The following is a 19,703-nucleotide window of genomic DNA, read 5'->3' on the forward strand; positions in this document are numbered from 1 at the left end:
CGGCCTGTCCGCGCACGGGTGAGGAGCAGAAGGCGGGCCCGGGGTTGGCAGTGCCGCCATTGCCGCAGGAAGAGGAGGAGGAGGAGGAGGGCGGAAGCAGGGAGCCCCCGTGCTAAGCTTGTGAGCGGGAGTTGGCGGCTGCAGGGTGCTGGCAGCCCCCTGCCTGCCCTCGCCATGCCGTGTGTGGCCGACTGGCTCAACAACCCCTTCAGCATCGTGCAGGGCATCTTCGGTAAGTGCGGGCCGGGCGGGGACAGGGCCTCTCGGCGCCGGGAGGGCGCCTGTAACCGCGCGGCGGCCACACGGAGCTTCCCCTCGTGGGGTGGCGGCGGCCGGAGACCGGTGAGGCCGGGGATGGAGACGCTGCCGCGGGGACAGCGAGCAGCGGCGGGTGGCCGCGTCCTCCTTCCCCGCCGGGGCGGGCGGGACCCGTCTGCCCGAGGCCTCTCAAGGCTGCCGGCTGCGGGTCCTGTCCTGGCGCCGAGCGGGTACCTCACGGCCGGGCAGCGATATCTGCCGCGGCTTGGCAGGCCGGTTAGGGTTAAAAAAGAAAACTCAGCATCTTTTGGGCTTCGGGAACAACGTGTGCTGGCTACATGGAATACGGATCAGTGGTAGTATTACCAGTGCCAGCAGCTGAAGCTGTTTCTGGGCTTGATCTTAGCTACATACAGTTTCCGCAGTGAATATAAAGCAGACTGTGGTACCTTACGTCCTCTACTTCTGGCTGGGTGTACTGGCGTGTTTCAGAGCTTTCCTTCGCTTCCAAGAATAGCTATATTCATCTTGTTTTGCCTGTAAAGGTATAGGGTAGGAAGTCAGTGCATTTATAAGAGGCGTAGTCTAAAATGCAGTCAATTGCCCAGAATAAAAGTAAATGTTTAAATTGCGTGCTATGTTAGGAATATGGCAACTAGACGTCGGTTATGCGATGCTAGTACACACGTAAATGTGTTTTGTTTGTAGCCCAGAATGTTCCAAACTCTGATTGGGAAAAGAAGGTAACCGAATACTTCAAGGAGAAATTAAAAGAAAACAACGCTACTAACTGGGTAAGACTTTTATTCTTTCTGAGTTACACTTCTCTTAAAGTTGTTATTTACTTTTGTAAGTTTAGTTCTTTATTTCTTGATTATTGCAGTGACATGCTTTTGAGAAGTATTTTCTTTTGGCGATAAGTACACTTACGAATTCTAGGCGTTCACTTTGGGATACGTTATTTGCATCTGAATTGGTTTTAATCTCCGTGTAAAGCAAAGATCTAAAATCCTGACTGAAACCGGAGAAGCGAATCCACTTGACTTCAGCGCGCTGTTTTGCCCGGGGCCGTTAACTGCTGAATGCTGCCTATTTGTAGTACAAGCCAGTAGATGGCAGGAGCTGACAAATGCTGTCAATTCTGAAGGTGTTAAATCCTGCCTTGCCCGCTGTGTCTGCAGTGAGTATTTTTGCACCACAAGTTTCTGAACTGCTGCTTATAAACCTCTTCTCTGGGGTTGTTTAGTCTGGAGAAGAGAAGGCTTAGGGGGGGACCTTATCACTCTCTACAGCTGCCTGACAGGAGGATGGAGTGAGGTGGGGTTGTTCTCTTCTCCCAAGTAACAAATGATAGGACAAGAGGAAATGGCCTCAAGCTGCACCGGGGGAGGTTTAGACTGGATATTAGGAGCAATTTCCTCATAGAGAGGGTAATAAGGTGTTGGAACAGGCTGCCCGGGGCAATGGTGGAGACACTGTCCCTGGAAGTGTTCACAAACGATGTAGGTGAAGCCCTTGGTGACATGGTTTAGTGGTGGCCTTGGCAGTGCTGGGGTAATGGTTGGACTTGATGATCTTTAAAGGTCTTTTCCAGCCTAATTGGTTCTATGATTCTCTCCTGATCTTTCATCGCAATGCTGCAGACTTTGTGTGGGTTGAATCAAATAGCTGCTTGGGCTTTCAGGTGTTAGGAAAAAATACTTCCATCTAAAATTGTGCCTTATTGGGCTGGATCAGGCCTGATTTTCACAGTTTAGCAGGGTAGGTCTGCTTTAGATTTAAAAATAAAGTATGCACCCTTGAGTTTATCAGCTGACATCTTTCTAAAAGACTGCTGGAAACAGCATCATGGAAGAACATTTCTAAGTGGATTAGAAACATTCATATCAAATCTGCACTACTTATGGCTAAAAAAAACCCCAAGTGGAAATTGTTTGGTTTCTTTTTTAATTCCTCTGTCAGAGTAATCTGTAATTATTATTTCAATGGCAGTTTGAATGGAAGTGTAGATGGCAAAACTGTGTTAAATTTATAACATTAGAAGGAATTGAAAGTTCATTTTCTCACTTAAGAGAAACATAAGGGAATATATGTTAAAATGCCATTTCCTATAGGGCCACTTCTGGGTTTTTTTGCATTTTAATGTGGGTTGTGGGGTATTTTTTCAACATAGAATTTATCTTCCAAACCATAAAACTCTATTCTTGTTGCAAGTCTCTTCAAGTTATACCACATGCTCAGGCATTGATTTTTTTTTTTTTTCCTTCTGTTTCTCCATTGTCATGTAAACATATGTGAAAAAGACTCCCTCAGTGTGGACTTGGAAATTAACATACAGGTTTTCCACAGCCTTTTGTTAAAGAAATTGTGCATGCAATTGCTATGGTACCACTGGTGCATAATACATGCTGAAAGTGTTGTTAAGTGAGAATAGGATAAGTAGTAAGTTCTATTTAATACTGCAGCTGCAATAATTCCCAGTTTAAGAATTAGTTTTAAATGTTGTACAGTTTTCTTGCACTGAATTGCATTTCTTTTATAGTCCAGTATCAGGACTGAGAAATGAACAGGATGGGGGCTTTGGAACTGAAAGAATTTGGGAACTCTTAAGTGTCTGGTAATTGTAACTAAGGTCTGTAACAGTGTGTATATCTCTGTGTTGAGATATACACACTTTGTTACTGATTGGATTAGGGTGGGAGATGGACTCAGAAAATAGGATGTTACCTGGTGAGGCATCATATCAACACCAACAACATGGGGGTTGAGGCAAGTAACTGAATAGTAGGTTATACTGAATGATCAAAGTGATAACATAGTGACAGCTTTTCCACTGGTTTTTGGCTTACTTCAGAGCGTTTCTTAATATGTACCAGTTGTTTAGAATAAGCTTTTTTTTTTTTTATAGGTTCCATCACTGAATGATGTTCCTGTACATTACCTGAAGCCCAACAGTTTAGTGAAATTTCGCTGCATGGTCCAAGATATGTTTGATCCTGAGTTTTACATGGGAGTGTATGAAACTGTTGACCCAAACACAAATGCACGTGTAAGTGAAATGCTGATTTATTATTTCAATAACCGTTTACCATTCTATCTATTCTAGTCCTCATATGTCACTAGTTTCTGAGTTAAACCTATGGAGTCTGGGAGCTATTACTAGTAGATCTACTTGTGTGGCTCAAATGGCATTGATAATACATCATCACTTCTTACGTATCTGTTGAGGAATAAAAATGACTTAAAATGATGAAAGCTTTGGCAGTGTGTCTTTGAGGGACTTTTGACTGCAGTGATTTTGGTGTAAATCATTCATATTCAAGCTCCTGTCAGAATGATTGCATTGCCTTTTCCTTCTTGACAGGTTTTGCATTTTGGCAAATACAGAGATGTGGCTGAATGTGGGGTAAGTTATGCAACTTATATGAGTTTTGAGATGAAATATTAGACAGAAAGATGCAGTTTATTTGGTAGCTTATTTGGTACTCACCAGTGGATTCCTGGAGACACTGCTCTTAAAAAGCAAAATTAATCTCGGGGTGGAAAGCAGAGTATCCTTTACTGCTCATAGGCACTCTAAAGTTCAACAGCTTCAAGCTGTTTCTGTTGTATTTCAGATTTGGTTTGCTTTCAGGGAGAGGAACTTTCTGCTATAGGAAACAATTTACTTTTAATAGTGCAGTGCAATTGCATTCAAAGCACTACAGACACGGTTTCGTGAGTATATAGCCTTACATGTTCATTGGAACTTTGGCCGAGTAACTGAATCTGTGGGATTAGTTGAAAAAAGAAAACAAACTAAATCAGGTTTTTAACAAACTTTCTCTTGGTATTCCAGCCTCAGCAGGAAATTGATTTGAACTCCTCACAAACAGTCACCTCAGAAAGACAGACTTTCTACTGCGTTCCAGTGCCTGGTGAATCAGCATGGGTGAAAGAAATATCCTTTTTGACCGAGCAAGTGCTCTGTTATACAAACAGTCATCACCACCTAATTCATTAGATTGAAGGAGATAGCTTTAAACTTTGCTTTGAGTGAATCAGGAAAAGTGGTAGGTGTAGAAAAAGGAAATATTGAACAGGGGAAGTTCAGGTTAGATGTAAAGAAGTTCTTCCCTGTGAGAGTGCTGAGGCGCTGGCACAGGGTGCCCAGAGAAGTTGTGGCTGCTCTATCCCTGCAGTGTTCAAGGCCAGGTTGGACGGGGCTTAGAGCAATCTGCTCTAGTGAAAGGTATCCCTGCCTGTGGCAGAGGGTTAGAACTGGATGATCTTAAGGTCCTTTCCAACCCAAACCATTCTATGATTGTATGGTGTGCTCTACACATGAAGGATGCAAATGAATTTAGGAGCATTGCTTTTTGATTTAGTAGGGGTTTGGAATAGATCTTCATGTTTGCTTGGGAGGGTCTTGAAAATTTCTCTTAATTTCTATTTGCAAATGCTTAGAAAAAGAGAAACTTCAGTCAAACCATTGGCATCTTGATTAGGTTGGCCATTTTCTGATTAAGTTAGGACACTGTTACATAGCGAGAGTCTTCTGCAAGAACCTGTACGAACACCTGTAGCTGAGCATGTTAAAACAATAATTCCTGGAAGTATAGTGGGTTTAATAGTTTTACCAGAGTATGGCATTTTCTCAATGAGTACAGGAAGTGTTTTGGGGAGAAACAAATCACCTTAAGTTTCTCCTAGTAAATGCAGTTTGAATTACCTGAGTTGAATGGATTCAGGATGCTTATTTTAACACCTTTTAGTAATTTTATATTCACTTCTTCCCCAAGGGAGTGGGGGAGAGGTCTAGAAAACTTGAGATAATTGCAGTTTGTGAAAAGATGTGAATTTGATGGGAAATCTATAGTGATTTGGTATTTCATTTCAGAATTTAAGAAAACTACTGCTTGTCTTTGGCACAGAATGTCAATACAATTTCAAATGAAGCTAACACAATATGTGTAATAAAATTATTCTTAAGAGTTAGGCTTTGGATGGAGCTCTCAGCAAAGTAATGCAGCAGTGGAAATGTAAAGTGAAAAGGACTTACAAAAATGGTGAACAGGATTTCAATGTTTACCCATCATGCTAAGAAGAAGTGTGTTGGCGTTTCCAAAATGCATTTACCAGTGTAGTATTGCCAGTACCTGACAAGTATGTTAACATTTTCTGTGTGTTTTTAAAGTAATAATAATAATTGTATCAGAGAGCAGGTCTTCATTATTATAATGTCTGCTCTTTAGGCTCGAGACGTGAGAGAGAAAACATCCTTGAGATTCTGAGTTGGACCTGACCACAAGCATGTTCTCTTCAGAAATTGATAGTGGAATAGCACTCAGTAGGTTTCAGTTTCTATTTTCAACAAAGCCAATGACTGCTGTACACTTCTTAAGCAAGTTATTTATGTGTCTGAAGAGGTGATGTCTACATAACAATTTGAATCATTATTCTAATGTCTTGCTCAAAATGGGATAATAGCATTTTGTTTCTACAAGCGAACAAAACCCTGACTTTGCTTCGTATTTCTCAACTGAAACTGTGGTTGTCCTTAATTCGCAATGCTACGCATATATTAGTGCAAGCCAAGCTCGAGTCAGCCCCTCAACATCCTACACACCAAGTCGCCATAAGAGGAGCTATGAAGAAGATGAGGACATGGATCTACATCCATCTAAACAGAAAGAGCAACATATGGGTAATTGTACTTACTAAGGAATAGTTGTTGTGATATCTTTCCAGAACTTGCAAAGATTTCCTTTTCAAAACCTGAAACACTTGCAACTGTCTGGATCAGTGGTTTTGTTGCAGCCTTCAGAACTAATTTGGTGGGTGTGCTGAAGTCGTCAGTGGTTTAAACTGAAGCAGTGTGGGAGAGTCTGTGATGTTGCATGTGTATTGTACGACTTGTTGACTTGACTTTCTACTTAATTCCTAAAGTTAACGTTCTGTACAGCAGCACTTGTGTATTGCCTTTTGTATGTAACAGCACACAAACAATTCATAGCAGCAGGATGAAGTTTAGGAGTTCCTGTTTAATTTCCCACTCTATTGCCAATTTCATGGTCTCTTTCTTGTCTCTTTCACACTCTGTATGTGGATCTCATTGTGTAAATTGAAGCCAAACAACAAGTCAATTAGGTGCTGCTTTGCTACAAACAGTTGTTTAGATCTGAAAAAGATCTTCCAGTATTATCTGTTTTCTAACATCATTTACTAAGCCAACTTCATAAAGGAACCAGATTAATACCAGACACTTACAGCATTCTGAAGAAAGCTCTTTAACCTTTTAAGAGGATGGTGTTTGGAACACAAGCAGCATTCAGGTGGTGCGCAATTCTTTCTTATGTTTTAATAAGTCTGAGCTATTTGCTTTGTTCATCTGTGGAGATGCCGCTTAAGGTGGGGGGTTTCTTCGAGATTTGGGATATGGGGGATTTCTTGGAGATTTTTACAAGTTTTCTTTTGAACAAGAGAATGGGGTTTGTTAAAATTGTCAGTCCTGTTAGAGAAAGCCAAAGCAAACACGAATCTATCGCATTCTTTTGTTTGGGGCTCTGTCTGTTGGGTTTATGAGCTGAATTCAGGCTTTTCTTTTTGTATTCTCACCAGTTTGCAAAACAGTTTAGACAGTTTTCTCTTTATACTCAGACTGATCAATGGTAGAATACATGTTTATAGCTTTATTATGCAGAACATATACAGAGATTTTTAACGTAAACTGTTTTATTGATGCACACTCACCTTTTGAGGTCTGTCTTTTTTAGATGTGCAGTAATATTTCCTTTTCAGTCCTATGGAATTTAGAAAACCAATCATTGACACAGTTTTAGCCTTACCTTTGAAAATCATACTTCTGGCCATGTTTAGATTTCTAAGACACAGAGTTCTCTACCAGTACACTCTCACACTTGATAATATAGAATATGCATTTGCGAGATTTTTCTATTCTGATGAAGAGTATTTTCTGTCAAATACATTGCATTATTAAATATTTTTGTCTGAGATGTCTTGTTAAATAAGGCTAATTCTATGTTGCTCACTGAAGAAAGTTTTCACTTTTGGATTTCTGCTTATGAATCCTTTTTTTCCAGGCAGTGGAGGTGATATCCATGGATGTGTGGAGCCAAAGAGATTAGAAACAGAAGCTTCTGCAGGTCATCATCTCATTTCTCCCAACTGCTCCCCTCCACTTGACTTAAATTTTCCATTGCCAGGAGAGAAGGGACCAGCGTGTCTTGTAAAGGTAACAGAAGTGGAGAGATGATGAGCATGGCTGTGGCCTCAGAGAGGCAGACAGAATCTGGAGGTAGAGTGTAAGTAGTTAGCCCTGCATTGTTTATAAAGGCAGGGAAATTGGCTCTGAGGTCCAGAATTTTGTTTCTACAGATAATTATTTTATTTCTCTTCAATATTACATTGTTTCTCTTCACAAGTGCTGTAGTAGAAATGCTTTAACAGCTCTAACTAGAGCCTGCACCTTCTCACTACACGTAGTTGTAAAAAGTCATAGAATCACAGAGTGGTTTGGGTTGGAAAGGACCTTAAGATCATCCAGTTCCAACCCCCTGCCATGGGCCGGGACACCTCACACTAGACCACATCACTCAAGCGCTATCCAAGCTGGCCTTGAACCCTACTTGGAATGGAGCATTTACCACTTCTTTGGGCAGCCTGTTCCAGTGCCTCACCACCCTCACAGTAAAGAATTTCTTCCTTATATCCAACCTGAACTTCCCCTGTTTATGTTCAAACCTGTTACCCCTTGTCCTATCCTACAGTCCCTAATGAAGAGTCCATTACTAGATGCTTGAGGATGTAGCTGGGATTGACTCCTGGTATTTTGCTTTTAGGATCTGTTCTCTGAGGAAGAAAGGGGTGATGGAACAAATGAAAAGACAATCAGCTACACATTTTTGTGTTGTGTTTGAAACAGTCTTTGGTATGCTGTATTGACAAACTTCCAACACAAAGTTTCTATGATTTTACTGTGTTGACTGCACCCTTATTCAGGAAATCTTGATAAATCACGTTAGAACACACTGATTTGCATTTGTGGAGCCAAAGAATGCCAGTAGAAAACAGCATGCAATTGTAGAAACTCATTGTTTCAGTGTCAGCTTACTGACACGGGGAACTAGGAGAGACATCTTCACACAGAGTGTTCCCAGTCTACGTCTGAGTCTCCTGAGGTGTAATTTCCTTTTGCCTGTGTTTGTGTGCAGCCTGGCCCATCTGCCTCTGTATTTTATTATTGCCTCTTTGTGGCAGGTCTATGAGAGCTGGGATAGCTTCAAAGTCAATGATGTTCTGGAGGTATATGGCATTTTGTCTGTGGATCCAGTGCTGAGCATATTAAACAATGAAGAGAGGTAAGGTTCCCCTGATGCGTGATCCTGAAATGCAGGGAATTTTTATTTCAATGAGGAAAATATTTTAGGGAGAGAAAATGACCAAAATGAGTAAAATTTGTGGGGTTTTTTGCATTATCGAAGGTTTGTTGTTACATTATACCACTGATAGAAACTTCCCATTTCATCTGCTAATTCTGATCAGTTACTTGCTTGACAAAATACAAACTAATCCAAAAGGACATAAGAAGTCAGTTTTGAAAGTAAAACCACTGACTGATCTAACATATGTGCTACTGATGCCTTGAACCATTGCGCTCCAGTTCTGTTGGGGATTTTGTTTATCTTTCTGGTAAGTACAATATGGCAAGTGCAGTGTGAATCCTTCATAGTGCCAGCTTCTGAAAAGCTAACTCAGCCTGATCAGCTGCTTTTGGTTATCAGCTGTCTGACAGCTAATACCAGACTGACAGCTCAGTTGGTCTGTCATAGCCTGTTGGGTTGTTTTCCTGCCTGTCATTCTATCACAAATAGACAAACTGGTGGCATTTAGCAATGCTTTTAATGCAAACAGAAGACATTTCTTTCAATGGAAAGAGTGGATAGTCTGGTGGTAGACTGCTGAAGAGGCTTTGAAGCTATGAAGCTTTTCAGCTTTACCAGTAGAACTTAATTCAGTTTGTGCTAAGCTTTACTCTTATCTGATAAAGTCACTTTGGGGATTTTAGTTCCTATATAACAAATGAAAACCGCTTGGAAGGAATTTTGTAAGGCATCATCAGGAAGAGCAAAGCTTGTGTATCTGAACTCTTAAGAGGTAACACCTTCAAGTCTGAGCTGAGGTACATTAGGATTTACTTATTTCTTATTACTCAGCTAGTGATACAGGTGTTAAGTGACTGTCTAGAAGATCTTGTCATGCTCTGGAACGCGGTGGAAGATGGAAGTCTCACATGTGCATGCACACACCAGTGTCATAAATCATTACCTTATTTTCTTTAAAGTTCCTGGTTAGATTTCATTCAGCACATGCTGGACAGAATGTGTGTGACATTTTGTTTGCAGCTACATCTTAAATGGTGCCCAGCTTGTAAAAAGTCCCTCTCCAGGTTTCTTGTTGTCCCCTTTAGGTCTTACGGAAGACTGTCAAATCATTATATAATTGTGATTCAGTATTTATAGTGTTTATAAAAGTCATAAAGAAGGTAGCTGGAACATGGGAGGAGTTACCATGAGCTGGGAGTGGATGTTGTTTGTTCCAGTGTGCTCAGTTCTTGGCCTGCTTCCAGCTGCTCTTAGTCAGCTGGAGAGAAATTTGTGTGGAATGTTTTTAAGTCCAGTTGTGCTGTGCCTTTTCCTAGGGACAGCTCAACCCTCAATGCTATGGAGTCTATGGACACGGCAGAGGAACAGAGAGTGCACAGTCCTCCAGCCTCATTAGTTCCCAGAATCCATGTGATTTTGGCACAGAAATTACAGCACATTAACCCATTACTGCCTGCCTGCCTTAATGAAGAGGAAAGTAAAACCTGTGAGTATCTGAACTTGACCTCTCTCTGTGTACATGTAAATCTGTAGTCTCCTAGTACATGTGAAACAATACTTATTTGCGCAGAGACATCAAGGGGAAGGTTTGAATTTAAATCCTGTTAGACGGAGGAACCATCCAACACTTCAGACTGGGCAAGATGCAAGTGTTTGTGATGCTTACGTGTTTGTAGTTCTGAAATAAATGTGATTTATATGAAACTTGGTTTTGCATTCGTTGTGCCCAAGGATTTTACCAAGTTGTTCATCTATAGGATTTTACTTGCTTTCAAATGGAATAGTGTATTACTGGAAAATGAGATTTTCAATTTAGTATATAGCAGTGAAAATAAGAAACATCCTGATAACGTAAAGAATCATGATACTGTGGCGAAAGTGAGGCAATTCTGGTTTTAAACAACTCTGCTATTTCTTGTGGCCTACTTGAGTCTTTTTGGTCATTGAACTATTGCATGCAAACATTTAATTGTCATTTTTGTCCTTGCATGGCTTGTATTGCTTGTTTTCAGTTGTACTGTGTGTAAGGGTTTATTTCTGCCTTTGATACAATATGGAGAGGCTATCAATTTTAGATATTTGACTCCAAACTTTACAGCCTTCTGCAAACAGGTTACACAATATCTAATTACAAAAAATAAAGCACTTCCAAGGCAGTGGTGAGTGACTCCAGTTATCCAAAGCCAGTAATTGCTGAATTGGAAAACCAGTGGATGTTTGTTTAGTTGTCCAAAATTGCTTTGGATCACACTGCAGTGGAAAGTAAGATTTCTATAGAGGGAAGAGGGTGAGAACAGCACATTTCCTGACAGTTGTTGTCTTCTCTCTTTTATCAGTTGTGTCTAATTTCATGTCGGAGCTGTCACCAGTGAGAGCAGAGTTGCTTGGGTTCCTCACCCATGCCCTCTTGGGAGACAGTTTGGCTGCTGAATACCTTATATTGCATCTCATCTCTACAGTGTAAGTATTGAGATGCTTGCTGAGAATTGACATCTTCATCTTTTAAAGGAAATCTCCTTTTTATGGGGTTCTTCGTCACTCTGCAAATAAATGGCAGAAATAGCTTACATAGCACTTCTTCACTAGTACTTTGTCCAGCTGGAGTTGCCCTGGCATAATAGACACAGTAACATGTCTAAGTTCAGTTAAAAGGCTGATTTTGTGGCAGTATATTCTTTCAGTGTTCATTTGAGAGTTGGACAGTAAGATCCACAAGTCCAAGATCTTACTTTTAGACAGAGGTATGAAAACGTCTTTTTATTTCTAGCTCCTTTTATTGATTAGGACATGCAACTGACTCCTCAAAGATGGCATTTACAAACTGCAGTAGTTATTGCTGAGGTATTAAGAGACACTGAAAGGTACATTCTGGGAATTGCTTTAATTAAATGTAGACATATGTTTAATGGTAAGTTCAGGTGATCCTCATTAGCATGTGATGGAAATTTACCACCTGAGCTGATGCCATAGCTGAATGTGCATTCACTGTGACCTGTCTTCATGGCTGATTAAAGTGCATCTTAACCTTCTCTTACCTTGGTTTAAACTGTCTCTGGATGAAAGAGCAGCATCCTTTGACTCATGAAAATTTCAGGTGGGAAACTTCAGACAGTATGTTTGCATTAAATTAAGTATTGTAAGGCTCAGATTTCTTCAGAGTAAAAATGGATTCCCTTTTCTAAATAGTAATAATTTCTTGGTAAAGAAACCCCTTGTTTTATGGTTTTCAAAGATTCCATTCTGTTGCAGAGTGAATAGTACAGCTCAGATTTGTCTAAAAGAAGTGTTCACAGATCTGCAATTGGACTCAATGTCTTACCTTTCTGATACCTGCAACTGATGTGTAAAAAGCCCTAAGACATTTCTCAATATCAATGAGGCAGCATAATTATGAGCTGAGATTTATGGTTGGGTTGTGTTTACAGTCTGCCCTGAACCCTGTCCCTATGTAAATACAAGTACTTCAGTATCAATATGTGGGGGTTTTCATTCTGTGCACACTTTGTTCTTTCTAGTGGGACTGTGAATGCTCTAACACTTAGATTAGAATGTGTTTTCTCTCTTAGCTGTATCACACAAAAGTTGACATTTGTCCAGAATGGGGAGAAGATATACAGTGAGAAGAGGGAGAGGAAAGCTGAGGGCAGGTAAAGGAAATGAACAAGCATGATAAGCAGGGAAACTGAGACTGGGCAGCAAGAAAGGAAAAGGATGAAGTACATAAAGTATGTACACTGAGTAATAGTAGAGCACAAAGAGAACAGAATGTCTGGAGGGCACATTGCAGGACCTCAAGCAATGTAAATGCATTGCTTTTGTGCCATGCTGCAAAGCCTTCCAAAGCAGCCTCCAGCCTAACTTAGCTCCTTGGACACTGGAGCAGGAAGAAATAGGGGGCTACTATTTATGTATGTATTAGCAGTGAAGCCCTGCTGGCTATCAGAGATCCTGCACAGTGCACAAACTGATGGATACCTGTATTCACCAGTGCTTGCCTAACCTGTGTTGTTTCTGGTTTAGTTATGCAAGACGAGATGTGCTCCCTCTGGGAAAATTCACAGTCAACCTGAGTGGATGTCCAAGGAATAACGTCTTCACGGAGCACATATACCGCATCATCCAGCAGCTTGTGCCAGCAGTAAGGACAATGGCATTAGAGTGCTTTCATATTGCTTATGAGAGATGTTGGGCTAATTATTCCAGCAATATTTTAGTTAAAAGCCAGGCTTCTTAAAGGCTTCTGCTATCTGTGTAGAGGGCAGGTAAAAATAGAGTTATATCTTGCCTGTTCAGTTGAAGTCTTTATTTACCTAGAGTCATCTAGGGTGAATATGAAATAAACTCATACCCTTGTAGGTATGAAACTGGCAGTCAGATGCTGCATACTTAGTTTTGTCTTTCAGGCTTAATATATTTAGACATTCTTGTGTCTGCTCCATCCCTGGCTGTGTTCAAGACCAGGTTGGACAGGGCTTGGAGCAACGTGCTCTAGTGGAAGGTGTCCCTGCCAATGGCAGGGGTTGGAACTGGATGAGCTTTAAGGTCCCTTCCAACTTTTCCAAACTATTCTGTGATCTAGACCATTTAATTATTGCACTGTTACTGTTTGTTCACAAGTTCATGGATATCATTCTGCAGAAAATCCATAGTAATTCAATTTGGGATCATAGAATGGTCTGGGTTGGAAAGGACCTTAAGCTCATCCAGTTCCAACCCCCTGCCATCGGCAGGGTCGCTTCACCCTAGGCCATGTCACCCAAGGCTCTGTCCAGCCTGGCCTTGAACACCGCCAGGGATTTACCATTTTTACCATTCCAGTGCCTCACCAGCCCCACAGTAAAGAACTTCTTCCTCATATCTAACCTGAACTTCCCCTGTTTAAGTTTATACCCATCACCCCTTGTCCTGTCGCTGCAGTCCTTTGATGACTATAGATGATAGGAGTTCTTAACAGCATTATTTTAAGTATTTAGCATTTGGAAATCGTGGATAAATCCTGTTCTGTATTGTGGTAACAAGTTTTGTTTTACTTGCTATGAAGGTTCATGGTTATCGCTCTTGCTAAAAGAAGCAGCATTAGGGAAAAGCTGAAGGAAAGGTGCTGATTAGTTTCTCTTCTCATTGCAGTCCTATCGCCTACAAATGACCATTGAAAACATGAACCACTCACGATTCATCCCACATAAGGACTACACAGCGAATCGCTTAGTCAGTGGAGTGTTGCAGCTTGCCAGCAACACTTCCCTTGTCGTGGATGAGACTCAGCTCGAGCAAGGGCAGCTTGACACAAAAGGTAGACATTTCTTGGTTGTTTTTTATTAAGACAATCTCATCTGACGGATTGGAAGTTGACATATTTTAAGACAGTGATGCTAATTGTGTCCCAGGGATAATTGTCTATAACGAAACTGTGCTTTCCATGTCCTATTTCATTGCTTCCTGCTCATCTGCGGCTTTTTTGGACAACCGTAAGGCTTGATCTCTTGGGATTTGGTTTTTTTTTTTTTCCCTATTTTACTTCCTGGAAGTTTCTGGTGTTCTGCTCAGAAACGCTTCTGTGGAGTCACAAATTCCTATCCCAGGCCACAAATGAGTGATAACGAAACAAGATGGTTCCTTGTTCAGTTTCACTTTGGTTGCATTGTAGAGAACTGTGGACAGTGTCTGTCACTTGGAAAAGGCCACAGATTTGGTTAATTCTTTAGACCAAAATACCTCTGATTCATGAGAATGGCCTTATACTTTCCTGCTATAATGAATGAAGAAGAGGGGGGAAGTATGTGCTGCTGCCTTATGCTTTATACCTGTGTTGTCTATATGGAAACCATCCCTGAACATCCAACTAAAAAATGGGAGATTACACAAATAACTATTCCTTTGTGGAACAGAATGATGTGCACTGTGTAGTGCTTCCTGCAGAGCTTTAGGCAGTTACTTTAATTAGAAGCTACATAAGAGGTGAGTTGCAACACCTACTAAAAGTTTGGTAACTGAGGGATGCTTCGTACAGATACCTGTGGTGGTTTCAAGGAAAGAAGAACAGGAAATCACTGGAAGTGACTTTATCCTAAGCTTAAAGTGCTGTCCTGAGAACCCTGCTAGGTGGCACAATGCCATAAGCCTCTTGAGTATCCCCAGTGAGTGTCAGGACTCTCATTCAGGCATTTAGTCTGGTAGAACTGGTGAAGTTCAGGGTTCAGGTTAATTCTATTTAGAAACTTCTTCAACTGTTGCTATTAAAAGTAATGCACTGAAATGATTCACTTGGGTTTGAGTCTTTGGGGAGGTTTTGTTACTCTGCTTTGGAAAAGTTACTGAATTTCAGTACAGAAAATAGTAAAACTAATAGAAATCTTTGCATTGTTTCAGAAAAATAAGTCAAAACATGGAAAAACTCCCGTGTCCAGAAACATCTCCCTGCGCTTTATAGGTTTGCTAAAATGTGTGTCCTTAATGTCTAAAGAAACCCCAACTTTTAATGAGAAGTCAGATTTTAAGTGTTAAAAGTTGCAGATAAAAAGGGCTTGTTGATGTTGTTCCCTACTGAATGTAGGTAAAAAAAGATAAGACTCGATTTCAAGTCTGATTTTGGGGCTGAAGATGTGGCTGTTTCTATGTGGAAAACACCCCAGACACAAGAGGAAGCAGGATGCTTGCAAGAATTTTTCTACCAACTGCTCGCTAAAGACAGATAGGAAAGAAAGCAAATCAGGTCTGACATTTGTTTAGGTCCTGTTGTCAGAGTTTGTTCTTGCTCTTCTAGGTGTCCATAACGTGACAGCGCTGGGTAACCTGATCACTTGGCAGAAGGTGGATTATGACTTCAATTACCACCAGATGGAATTCCCGTGCAATATTAATGTTCTTATCACTTCCGAGGGTCGATCGCTCCTACCGGTATGGCAAAGGCTTCTCCTGAATTTGGGGAGTAACTGCAGGTGGTAGCTGCTCACTTAGAACATGCAATTCCTGAGAGGTGAAGGCAGCAAAACAGCCTTGTGATGAGGGGTGGGTATGACACTGGTGTTAGTTACTGCCTGCTTGCTGCTGGCTTGCAGGCAGGCTAAAAGCCTGTCCAGGGAAAACAGGGATTGACCTTACCTCCTCCTGGACTAAATGGTGATGGGGAAACCCTGCAGCTATACTGTGACTCTCCAAGCCTATTCTAGTCAAGTAGTTTAGGGGGTGATGGGCACAGGAATAGAGTGATGGAACTGGCATTGACCCTAGAAACACTGAGCAGCCTGAGTTTACAATACCTGGACTCCTGTATGCCAGCTTTATGAACTGAGCATTTGCTTTCTCACCTCCGAAGTGAATAGGCTGAGGGAGTTGGGCTTTGTTCAGCCTGGAGGAGGCTCCAAGGAGACCTTAGAGCAGCCCCCAGTGCCTAAAGGGGCTACAGGAAACCTGGAGAGGGGCTTTGGACAAGGGTCTGTAGGGACAGGACAAGGGGAATGGCTTTAACCTGCCCGAGGGGAGACTGAGATGAGCTCTTAGGCAGAAGCTCTTCCCTGTGAGGGTGCTGAGGCACTGGCACAGGGTGCCCAGAGAAGCTGTGGCTGCCCCATCCCTGGCAGTGTTCAAGGCCAGGTTGGACACAGGGGCTTGGAGCAACCTGCTCTAGTGGAAGGTGTCCCTGCCTGTGGCAGGGGTTGGAACTGGATGAGCTTTAAGGTCCCTTCAACCCAAACCAGTCTGGGATTCTATGAAACTGGCTTCTGCTTGAATAAGGACTTCACACAAGCCTTCAAAAAGGGAACTGTTAAATATTTAAGGAATGCATTGTCTTACCTTAATTCTGGTTAATAGTGACTTGCTTCAGAGAGTAAATCCATCTTGGAATGGGAAAAGACAGGATGTGGAAAGAGATGATATGCAATTCTGTTTTTCAGTCAGATTGCCAAGTCCACTTACAACCACAGCTAATGCCCCCGAACATGGAGGAGTACATGAGCAGCCTCCTCACAGCAGTGCTCCCTTCTGTCCTGAACAAGTTTCGCATTTACCTCAGCTTGTTGAGGCTGCTGGACTACAGCATCTCTGAGGAAGTGACCAAGGTATGGAAGACGGCACTAACATCTCCTCAACTGTATGTTCAGATAAAAGCAGCTGAACAGGACTGTACTTCCCCATTGCTCTCCCTGTCAGTGATTCTCCTTGATGTTTTCTAAGAAACCAAAGAGAAGCATTTTCTCAATGCTCCTTTCAAGGCTTTGTGCTCTTGAGTATTTCAGTCCGTACCTTACCTGTATCCTGGTTCCTAAAACTCATTTTGAAACCTAATTCTTTTCCAAATCTCATTTTGAAACCTAATTTTGTTAAGATGAGCTGTAACTTATTCTGACTCACTTCCTGACAGCAGTGAGTTGCAGTGGTTCTCCTGCATCTAAGGGTAGTTTCAGTGTTTTAACTCCTTAAAAGCTTCTGTTGAGTGAAGATTCTTTGCCACCAGAGTTTCCTGTTGTGTTGTTTACAGGCAGTGGAAGAAGACTTTGTAGAAATGAGGAAGAATGACCCTGAGAGCGTAACAGCTGATGACCTGCACAGAACACTGCTTGTAGCAAGGTGGGTGGTGCTGGTTGTTGTAACCGAAGCCTGTCGGGCAAGTTTGAGTTGTAGAATCATAGAATCGACCAGGTTGGAAAAGACCTTTAACATCATCAAGCCAAGTCCAACCTTTACCCCTTTTTTTAAGGTCAAGACCAACTTTACCTTTAGTTTCATGAGGTTGGTCAGTGATCAGACGATGGCATCTCCTCTTCCACTGTGCCTCTTGTCACTGATTCCTACTTAGGGAAAGTATTTCCCCCCCCCATTTCTCCCCATGCTCCCTAGTTCGTGGGATACTGAAGGAACACTGTTTTACTGTATTAAGCTTCTCAAACCTGACACATGGCCAAGCTCTTAACCCCTGCTTCTGCTCATCCAGGTTCCTGTCTCTCAGCGTGGGGCAGACAACGCTATCCAGGGAGAGGTGGCTGAGAGCAAAACAACTGGAGGCCTTACGGAAAGCCAGGCTGCAGCAGCAGAAATGTGTCAACGGGAATGAACTTTAACACTCTGTGGATGTCGCTATGAGTTTGTCTAATCCTAGATGGAATCCCCTTACTAAGATTGGAATATTGTTTATACCAGTTTTTGTAGATAATTTATACCAAAAGAAGTTATGGCTATTTACCCTCACAGGCTGAGCACACTTAACCCCGTTCAGCCAGTTCACCATATTTTATGACCTTTTTTTGGAGCCTGTTTTGTAATTGAAAGTTGGTAACAATGAGCAAATTGTTTGATATTAAACTTTAATACTGAAGTTGTGTAAACTCCTGTCCTTTAATAATGAGGAAGCTGAACCCAGAGCCCTTCCTACACCGCAGGGGTAAGGCTTTGTTCTGGAGTAAGTTTGTGTTGTGAGTGGTGAGTTCTGAGTATCAGAGCTGGCAGCAGCTGAAAGAAGCAGACTGTTGCTATCTGGGCCTATGCACTGTTGGTCTTGTGAGTAAAGGCACGCTGCACTTACAAGCAGCGCAACAGTGGTAGAAAGAATGGGCTTGATCTTATCCATGCTGAGGTTCCAGTATGAAATACATCCTTATTGTTAGACTCACTTCTTCAGTTTCTTCAGTGTCTCTAAGGAGCTTTATTCTGGCACAATTTAAGAGGGTGAAAAAAGGCACTGACTGGAGATTTGGCGATATTCGTGTACTTGTACAGAACGTATCAGGCTTTTTGCATGAGCAGTAAGGTGGTGTTTAAACTGTTTGAATAATAGCCATTAATTACTATACAACTTGCAGTGTACAGTATGAGCTGGTTTCCAGAGGCCACCCTGCCACTAATACGACCTGCAGAACTGGTTTAACAAGGGTGGGTTAAGCAGTGAAACATTAAACCAACACGGAAGTGGAGGAGTCCAGAAACACTGTGCTGTGCTTGTGGAGGCAGCCTGCAGGAGTCAGTGCTGGAGCTGATTCTACATCTTGCTTCAATTCATCCTTTTATCAACAAGGACAAAGGCTCCTGCCCAATTGCGATAAAGCCAAAACCCCTCTCACTTGATGCTGTCTCATGACTGAGGTTGTGTGAACAGGAAGCGCCTTTTTCACTCCATTTCTAGTCTAAATATGACACTAGCCCTGTCCTTTTCATCTCTGCACACTCACAGTAATTCAGGTCTTTGTACTATAAACAGTTTTTGTGTATCTTAAACTGTAGCCCAGCTTGATGCCCTTTCAAATCACCTTTTCTTGAACACTAAGCTGAGTATTCCTGGTTTCATCTGCCTTGTGCTACATTAATATGAAGTTAAGCGATCTTAAGGTCCTTTCCAACCCTAACTATTCTATGATTCTAACAGAAGGAGAAAATGAAGTCTCTGCTCAAAAGGCAGCCTGCCTGGAACACAGCTGGTTTGTAATGGCATCTCAGTGCTGCTTACAGCATGGGTTGAGGCACAGTGCCATGTGAGACCATCTCAATATTTCATAACTATTGAGCAATGCCTAAGCTGGAAGGACACAGCGTGTTTGGGTCCCCAGGCAGAAGGCAGGGATTCAGTGCACCAGGTCAGGAATTCATTTCCAAGGGGATCTGTCCTGAGTGTTGACTGAGCAACAGTGATTTTATAATACAAGAGTGACTTTACAGCTACTGGTATCCTGCCTTACAGGACTCTCAGGCTCTCAAAGTCACTACATGTGCTTGTACAGACCAAATGTATGTATGTTTGTACAGACCAGTTTCTCTTTTTCCTACCTAAATAATGGCAAATACTTGGAATTTCTTGTCCCTCCTCCAGCCCTTTACAAGTTCTAAGGCTTAGGCAGCTTTTAAGGAGTCCCCTCACCATGTCTATGACTTTAACTTCCTTGGAGCCAGTGTTGCAATCAGGGCAATGATAGAAGGGTAGAGGATCAAGTCACGTCCCTTACTTGGCAGGCGATCTTATTCATGTCTATAACATCACCAATATGCCTATATTAAGAAGTCTATCATATATTATTAGTATAGAACATTAATAAGATGGGGAGGGTGCAAGGCAGGCAAAGCCCAGCTGCTCCC

The 19,703-nt window shown here is 41.9% G+C and overlaps 1 protein-coding gene across 3 annotated transcripts; it reads left to right on the forward strand.

Moving 5' to 3' along the window:
• Positions 1 to 57: 57 nt before the first annotated feature.
• MCMBP (minichromosome maintenance complex binding protein) lies at positions 58 to 17,949 on the forward strand. 3 transcript variants are annotated; one of them, XM_080621401.1, is made up of 16 exons: positions 58 to 232; positions 967 to 1,052; positions 3,167 to 3,307; positions 3,623 to 3,664; positions 4,097 to 4,198; positions 5,815 to 5,944; positions 7,341 to 7,492; positions 8,518 to 8,618; positions 9,959 to 10,128; positions 10,979 to 11,102; positions 12,663 to 12,780; positions 13,770 to 13,935; positions 15,406 to 15,539; positions 16,538 to 16,702; positions 17,122 to 17,210; positions 17,575 to 17,949. In XM_080621401.1, exons 1-16 carry the CDS (start codon positions 175 to 177, stop codon positions 17,699 to 17,701), a joined length of 1,905 nt encoding a protein of 634 aa, XP_080477527.1. In that variant the 5' UTR covers positions 58 to 174; the 3' UTR covers positions 17,702 to 17,949. The 3 variants fall into 3 exon arrangements, with proteins under 3 accessions (XP_080477527.1, XP_080477529.1, XP_080477528.1); XM_080621402.1 differs by lacking the exon at positions 58 to 232 and adding an exon at positions 1,255 to 1,438 and having other exon boundaries at positions 995 to 1,052; XM_080621403.1 differs by lacking the exons at positions 17,122 to 17,210; positions 17,575 to 17,949 and having other exon boundaries at positions 16,542 to 16,697.
• The last annotated feature ends 1,754 nt before the right edge of the window (positions 17,950 to 19,703 follow it).

The sequence above is a fragment of the Psittacula echo genome (genome assembly GCF_963264785.1).
Source record: "Psittacula echo genome assembly, chromosome: 6".
NCBI lineage: Eukaryota > Metazoa > Chordata > Aves > Psittaciformes > Psittacidae > Psittacula > Psittacula echo.